This window comes from Carex rostrata, chromosome 2, assembly GCF_964058835.1.
Source record: "Carex rostrata chromosome 2, lpCarRost1.2, whole genome shotgun sequence".
Lineage (NCBI taxonomy): Eukaryota > Viridiplantae > Streptophyta > Magnoliopsida > Poales > Cyperaceae > Carex > Carex rostrata.
In genome coordinates this window covers 15,010,624-15,018,430 of record NC_135919.1, presented here as the reverse complement: position 1 = coordinate 15,018,430, position 7,807 = coordinate 15,010,624, and the positions used below count along the sequence as shown (strand labels likewise).

Genomic DNA, 7,807 nt, shown 5'->3' with positions numbered 1-7,807 from the left:
TTCATGATTTTTGAAGGTGTTTTGATATGTTAATCAGAGGTGCAAAGTTGGGCTCAGAAGTACTCCTTCAGCAGTTCGGGCAATTTTTGAGAGCCGATATCTCACGATCTGTTTTGAGATTTGTATGAAACTTCACAGTGTTATTCTATGAAGTCAAGAATGCATGTCGGTAAATTTTCATGATTTTTGAAGGTGTTTTGATATGTTAACCAGAGGTGCAAAGTTGGGCAAAAAAATCGATATTTTCTTTCTCCAAAGTCTAAAAAAACAAAAAAAAAACAAAATTCGGGCCGCGGAAAATATCCGCGCCCGGAGTAAAAAAATAAAAAAAAAATTTTGGGGCGCGAATTTTTTCCGCGGCCCGGAATAAAAATTCTGGGTCGCGGAAAAAAACCGCGATTTGAATATTTTTAAAATTTCAGTTCAGATCTGGTTATTTTTATTAATTTAATTTTTTTAATGGGTATTTTTAAAAAAATCGGAAGGTATTGTATGCAATTATGACCCATCGAAAAATTATTTTTTGAGTCGTCGGAGTTCACATGGACGCCGCACTGGAGAATTAAAGAAACAACATAAAATAAAGATCGGAATGGATTCTTCGGCTGTTTCTTAGAAGGATACATACATGGGTTTTCTGTAGACCTGTATGTAGAGCGAACATTACTCTCATAATAACCCGTTACACATAAAGATACGTGGAAATAAACACGGAATTGTTGTTGTTGATATCAGAAATGAATACACTAGAATTAATTTATCATAGTAAATTGAATTTATTTAATTTCCTATTACTTGATTTACAATAAAATAATTTTTAGAAAATCACAAAAATTTACATAGATACATCTTGTATGAAAATGAAGAAGGTCAATGAATTGGAATGCCATCTCAACTGTTTAGATATCAAAATTCGAGGTTGACACGTTGTGACATTTTATAGCACTAAAAACAGGTGGCACTTGAATCCTCATTTTATTATACAAAATCATGGAATTTAATATACCTAAATTAAAATTAGTATCATTGTCAATTAAATTCACAGTTTTTATTTCATACTGCCAGGTGGCATGTTCGTCTTAAAATATTTAATTGATAAAGTTTAAAAATAAATTATGAGTATCGCTAACATGATTTTCAGTTCATCTCATTGTATTTTACATTCAATCCTGTCTAACAAGTTCAATAATCCATCTCAACATGACATTAGTTATCCTTTATTTCAATATATTCTTCTTTACAACTTAGAAAGATTTGTTGATGATTCTAACTAAATTTCAAATTTATATTACTAACATGTTATTTATATAGTTGGATTTGTATCTAGTAATTCAGATTCAATATTCATCTAAATCCACTAACTTTTTGTTTTACTGTTTCAAATTGGATTTCCATAAATCTGTTAGTCTTCGCTGAATTCATTTTAATCCAGGTCGTCCCATTTCTGTGTTTGAATTTACAAATAATTAGTACTGTTGCTCAATTAGAATTTTTTTAGACCCGTTTCACATAAAACACATTTGACACAAAATCAATGGTAATTTTTTGGTTCAAGAAGAACTAATATGTCTTATTGGAAAATTTGTAATTTTTAACATGTCATAATTTAATGCAATAAAAGACAAAATCTTTGTTGTAATCAAAACAAATATAGTGACTAGTATTAAGAAAATTAAACTCTTCTCCTTTATTTCGTGAAGATAAATATATATGAAAGTGATGCAATTTGCTATTGTTTCCGATTTTAGAGAGTCCCATCACGTGCTTTGAGCAAAATTTAGTAACCTTCTTTTTTTAATTTTACGGGTTAATTTTTCATTATAAAAAATATTAAAGTCATTTCTTCATTTAAAGGTTACAGTCTTATAGATGACAGAATATTAACCTTAAAATTCAACATTATATTCCTTTCTTGTGTCTTTGAAGCAAAGGATACGGTGTTATATATTTATCAAAATCTAGTTAATTAATCCAGATATCAAACTGTAGTTGATCCGGACTCGGTCTTTATTGTGTCAAATGGACTCTGGCTGGAATTTCCCCCCAGGTACCTGAGGTACAATTTAAAAGAATGAACGGTTCAGATTAATTCAGCTGGGCCAAACTCAATCCGGATTCAGGTGAGACTTTAGGGGGTATGCGTTAAGATTCGTGCTACATGAAAAGAACGGTCCAGATTTATAGGCTGCACCTCAGGTACCTGGGGTGATACGGATTCCTCTTAAAATGTCATAATTCAGCTGCTGCTGGTTAGATATTGAAATCTGAATACTTGGGGGCTTATATGAAAAAATGTCGACCCTCCTCACTCAGACCTTATCATATCATTTTATCCGAGGGTGCACAGGGACGCGAAGTCCGGCCGAGGAAATATTACCTTTGCTACTCTGCGTTTGAGAACGACTTCAAGACGGCTCCTAACACCTCCGATCCCTCTCTCACTATACGCCTCCCTCCATCAAGCACTGAAGCACCCATTTGAAGTTTGTATATGACAGCGCTGGAAGAATGGCGGCCTCCTCTTCTCTAATGGCTGCGCCTCCCAATTTTTGCTGCCCCAGGCGGCCTGGCGTTACCCCATTGCGGTATGAATCTCTCTTATAGATACAGCTGGGAACAAGCATTTCAAATGTGAGAACTGTTGCTCCTTTTCCATCTCCGTGCTATTAAAGTTTGGTGGGTTTTTGCTTGAGTTTTTTTACCATGGCTATATCTGGATGGTACTTCCAGGGAGCATTTGTTTTTGGCTGGAATAGTAATTTAAATCCGATTTCATGATAGAGGCTAAGCTTTGCTGTAGCAGCATTGGAGTAAAGAATTAACTGATTTTGGCTGGAATAGTAATTTAAATACAAGTTCATGATAGGGGCTAAGCTCTGCTCTAGCAGCATTGGAGTAAAGAATTAACTGACTTTGTTGGCATCTCAATATTAATTTAGGGATGACTTGGTGCCAGAGTTGTGATCTTGAGAGAATTTTTATTTCCTCTTGTTTGTATTCCGTTTTGTTTCATTGAAGTTTGAAATTTGACAATTGCCTAGATGACTGTGATGGGTAGGGCTATGCAAATAAGTCTAATTGGCTACCCTTGCGCTTGTTTGGTAGAGTATTGTTTATCTCAGTTTTTCCAAATTTGTAATTCAGCTTGATTTCAAAGAAATTCACCGTAGGCAACATTTCTGTTTATAGAACAGAAAATTATTTTGGAACTTTCTAAATTAGTTTTTTTTTTTATCTGCTGCTTATTGTTTTCATATCTTTAATTAAATAACTTTACTTTTTTCATTTTTTTCTGCCTTTTGAAACTAATAGCCCGATCTAAAGTTTCTATTATATCAAACGGATACACCTTATTGGGCCTATTCTATCCTCCCCCCCCCCCCCCCCCCCCCCCCCCCCCCAATCAAAACCCAAGCAAAGCGTAAATGAGATGAACTATCAAGAGTCTCAGTGTAAAGAGTTTTAGAAGACGTAAAGCACAAGCATGACAGACCCCCAGCCTATTAAAACTCCGGCAACTCTATTCTATTTTGCCTAGTGCAATTCTGTGGCACTAAATTTTCCTTTTTTTGATGTAATTCAGGTCGTATAATTTAAAGGAAACAAGAAAATATAGAGCTTCCTCTAAAAGATATTTTCAAAGGGTTGACCAAAAGGCTTCTCTCTCAATTATCTACCAGACAGCTCAATTCAGATGCAAAGCTGTAAGTCTGATGCTGCATTAAATATTAACATGTTCACCTCTTATATTCTTTGTAAAAATGGGGGGAAAAGGATAATGGCTTCTTATTTGTAACTTCCCTTCTTTAATAAAGCTGTAACCAAAATGTCCAAACTGATCCCACATAATCTCACTGTGCTCACTAATCCTAACTACTCTGGTATTTCATATTAAAAAATCTTCAACTTCATTTTGATGTCAAGTGTAATTTTAATGTTAAAATTGTTATTTGTTTTTTCTTGGCTTTCAATCTAATTGATTTTAGATATATTCAAGGCTTACATATTCTAATATCTGGATGAAAAACCCTAATATTGATACCAGATGATAGATCTTTATTTTGAAAAACATCTCAGGCTACAATGGAAATCACTCTAGCAAATGAAACTCTTCTCACTGGGGAAGAGGCTGTCATAACCGCTGCCGCAGCTGAGGCAGTTGCCCTTGCCAGGGCAGCACTGGAGGCCGCCAAAGAAGCTGTTCAACTCAGCGAGATAACTGATTTCTCCATCAAACCAGCACCCCAAACCCTTGCATTGGAATCCGTGCTACCACTTACCGAGAAATCCTTCCAAAACCCATTTGATGAAAGCACGGTCCAGATTGAAGAAAAACTAACAAGCTTAGACGACAATGTAGAGGTGACAGTGAGATCTATACGGCAGGATGAGAGGAGAGCCAGGAGGCAGAGGGCGGCCGAGAAAATGACAGGGACAGTTATCCCAGTAGGGTCAGGGGCTCGCAAGAAAAAGAGCAAGCGTTCCGGTGTAAAGGGTTCCAAGGATGATCCTTTGAAGTTGTATAAGAGGATAGCTGGGGCCTATAAACCGCTTACAATGGCTGAAGAGAAATTGCTCTCAGAAGGAGTGCAGGTAGTGCTTGCTTCAGTGGATCCTTTCCACTATTTTTTTATTAGACATCATGCGTGTTGTGCAGGCAGCTAAAATTTGTCTTCTGCTGCTACTTATTTCATTTACAGTTTGTGCCAAGGGGATGTGTATGGATCTGTTTAATATTTTTATTAATTGCGTGTTGAGCAAGGGGGCAGGAGATGGATTGAAAAAAAAAAAAAAATACTTATACAAGTGTTACGAACAATAAGAACTGACCCACATACTGCTATTCTGCCAGTACTGGTTTGATCCACATATTCTACTATTGTGTCTGTACTGATTTATTTTTGTGGTCGAAAATGCCCTGGTCCTGCTCTCATAACCTAACAGTTCCAATTAAAACAAGTCACGATCTACAAATTCATTCACATATAGGACCTCTTGAGACTTGAAGAAGTTCAGAAAGAGTTGAGAGAGCAGAATGGAGAGGACCCAAGCTTTGCTATGTGGGCTGAGGCAGCTCATATTGACCAACGCACGCTGCAGCGGCGACTGGAATATGGCACCCGCTGCAAAGAGAAGATGATCCGCTGCAACACCCGCCTTGTCGTATCCATTGCCAAGAACTATATGGGTGCCGGCCTTGCATTCGAGGATCTTGTTCAGGTTTGTGTCATACAAAATTATTATACTTATACTAGCTTTTTCTTCACCTGTCTATGACCCTTTTTTTACAAAATGGTATATCTGTATGTGGTGGGTCTTAATCAGTAGTATATTTCTGTTGTTTTTCTTGTGTATTATGCTTATTTTGTTGCCATCTTTCTTTTTCAGTTGGCTTGTGGGGGGTGGGGGGGTGGGATGATTTGATTGCTTCATCTCATAACAAGGGGTTTTCTTAATGATTTTCTGTGATGATTTGATTGCTTCATCTCATAACAAGGGGTTTTCTTAATGATTTTCCATGATGATTTGATTGCTTCATCGTATAACATTTCTGTTATCGAGCAAATGCTTGAATGCTTGACCAAAGAAATCTAGTATTGTAGTCTCAATGTGTTTTAAATTTTTCTTCTGTCAAATTGCTCATTTCAGGAAGGGTGTCGGGGCTTGGTAAAAGGTGTGGAAAAGTTTGACGCCTCTAAGGGATTCAAGTTCTCAACTTATGCACATTGGTGGATCAAACAAGCTATCCGAAAGTCTCTTACGGATTCATCACGGCTTATCCACTTGCCTGTATGTTCTTCCTGTACATTTATAAACCACAAATTATCATGCATACGGTGAAATGTTTTAGTAAATTCAATAGGGCTATTCAAGATATGGGAAGGGTATTTAGGGCTTAAAAATGGAGGAAATTCAATACACTAAAATTCATTATACTTTCAGATTTTGCTTAGACATAGGGCTGCTATGTTGTTTTATATGTCACTTTTGTGAATGGTTTCTTGGCCATGTTCGTAAGTTGTCCAAGTTCAAGTCAACCAGGTTTGCTATGTCAGTTTGTTTCTATATATCAGTCCAAGCACAGTTCACTGTTTTTATTATCTATTGAGGCTTAACATTTTTATTAGCAAGAAATTAATAAAACAATATTCATATCCCAATCAAAGTAATAATTTCCCATGCTCTTAAAAGTTCCTTATTTTGGTTCATTTGCTTTGTTAGCTTTCCTTGGTTAATGCGAGCTATCGAGTGAAGGACGCGATGAAGGAACTGAAAATAAGTGGAAGGAAGATGAAGGAACAACGTACAGAGGAGATTGCAAGTGTTGCTGGAGTTTCAAAGCAGATGGTTAAGAAAGTATTGATGATCCCTAAGACTCCCCAATCTTTCGAGTCAAAGATCGGTGCTGACAAAAATATGAAACTTTCGGTATTTTTTTTTTCTTAATTATATATACTTGGGGTAGTTTTATTGATACTACTGCAAACCATAAACATTTATCCCTGCTAAAGAAATGTCCAGCAAATTCAAATTATGTGCATCCATCATTCTCTTGGAAATATTACGAACTTTATTTCTTACTGTTCTATCTAGACAAATGAGAGATCAAGTAGGTTAATTTGGCTGTTTCAAATGTAGAACCTAATGTTTTTAAGCATTTGACAGGACGTAATCCAATGCCGGGAGCAGGATAGTCTTGAGTTTATCATCAACAGGGAGTTCAACATATCGGGTATTAACATGGTTCTAGACACGCTATCTGCAAGAGAGAAGACGGTGGTGAGGGGGCGTTTTGGTTTAGACAACGGTCGTGCCAAGACCCTACAAGAAATTGGGGATATTATAGGCATCAGTCGGGAACGGGTGCGGCAGATAGAATTGTGTGCCTTACGAAAGCTTAAGGGCAAGAAGCGAATGGACATGCTACTAGAGTACACTAAGCATTTTGGATCCTGATCTAGAATATTTCTTCATATTTTATACCACAATAATTGTAAATTTATAACTTTTTTACATGCAAATAGTGGATTTTAATTTCATTTTTTCCTAGAAAGTAGAACCCAATTTGCCACTTTGGGACTTTTTCTCTGTTGCCTGCTGTATGTGATGTCCCACAAAGAATGCACAAAAGCAAAATCTTCCGATTGGAAACACCGAGGAAAAATAAATAGTAAAATGTTAGGCACTGTTATCAGTGAAATTTTTATTAATAGGAAATTAATTAATTAAATATCAATAATAGAGAACAAATTTGAGTTTTTTTGAGATACAGGGAAAACGTGATAGTTTGTAACGTTCTCTAGACGTTATGGACTATTACAGTGCCAGTTCCTATCAAAACATGGTCCGTTTCTGACAGAAACAAAAGTCGAAATAGGTTGTTTCTGGCTGTGATGTTCTATAACGTACAGAGGACGTTATAAATTATCACGTTTTTTCTATATCTTGAAAAAACAGTCCTCCATTATCAATATTTATTTAAATAATTTCCTATTAATAAAATTTTGGGCTGTTATCACCTATGTGACTATGTCCCAGAGGGAAAACAATGAGGTTGATGTCGGACAGTCGGAGTCATCTAGAAAAGTTTGTTTGGGCCCAAATATGAGTAATTTCTACTTCATTGGTACTACAACTGGCTTCAATGGTCTAAGTCAGAAGACAAATCTTGAGCCCAGTTAACCGATAAAATGTTGGAGTTCGCATAATAGACACGTCGTTTTCGTCACGAGTCAATCACTGCATATGTATGTGTAAAATCGCATATATCTCCTATGCGGACATTTTAAAACAAATAATAATACTA

The 7,807-nt window shown here is 36.2% G+C and overlaps 1 protein-coding gene across 1 annotated transcript; it reads left to right on the top strand.

Moving 5' to 3' along the window:
• The first annotated feature begins 2,297 nt into the window (after positions 1-2,297).
• SIG2 (RNApolymerase sigma subunit 2) lies at positions 2,298-7,054 on the top strand. Its single transcript, XM_078293246.1, has 7 exons — positions 2,298-2,585; positions 3,584-3,704; positions 4,078-4,593; positions 4,990-5,220; positions 5,650-5,790; positions 6,223-6,429; positions 6,667-7,054. The coding sequence occupies exons 1-7, from the start codon at positions 2,509-2,511 to the stop codon at positions 6,955-6,957; spliced, it is 1,584 nt and encodes a 527-aa protein (XP_078149372.1). The 5' UTR covers positions 2,298-2,508; the 3' UTR covers positions 6,958-7,054.
• Positions 7,055-7,807: the final 753 nt, after the last annotated feature.

Excerpts from the sequence above, each read along its gene's own strand:
- SIG2 (XM_078293246.1), top strand. The coding sequence starts at position 2,509 with ATGGCGGCCTCCTCTTCTCTAATGGCTGCGCCTCCCAATTTTTGCTGC. Across the intron at positions 4,594-4,989 it reads TGCTCTCAGAAGGAGTGCAG|GACCTCTTGAGACTTGAAGA; the intron begins GTAGTGCTTGCT and ends ATTCACATATAG. Across the intron at positions 5,221-5,649 it reads CATTCGAGGATCTTGTTCAG|GAAGGGTGTCGGGGCTTGGT; the intron begins GTTTGTGTCATA and ends TGCTCATTTCAG.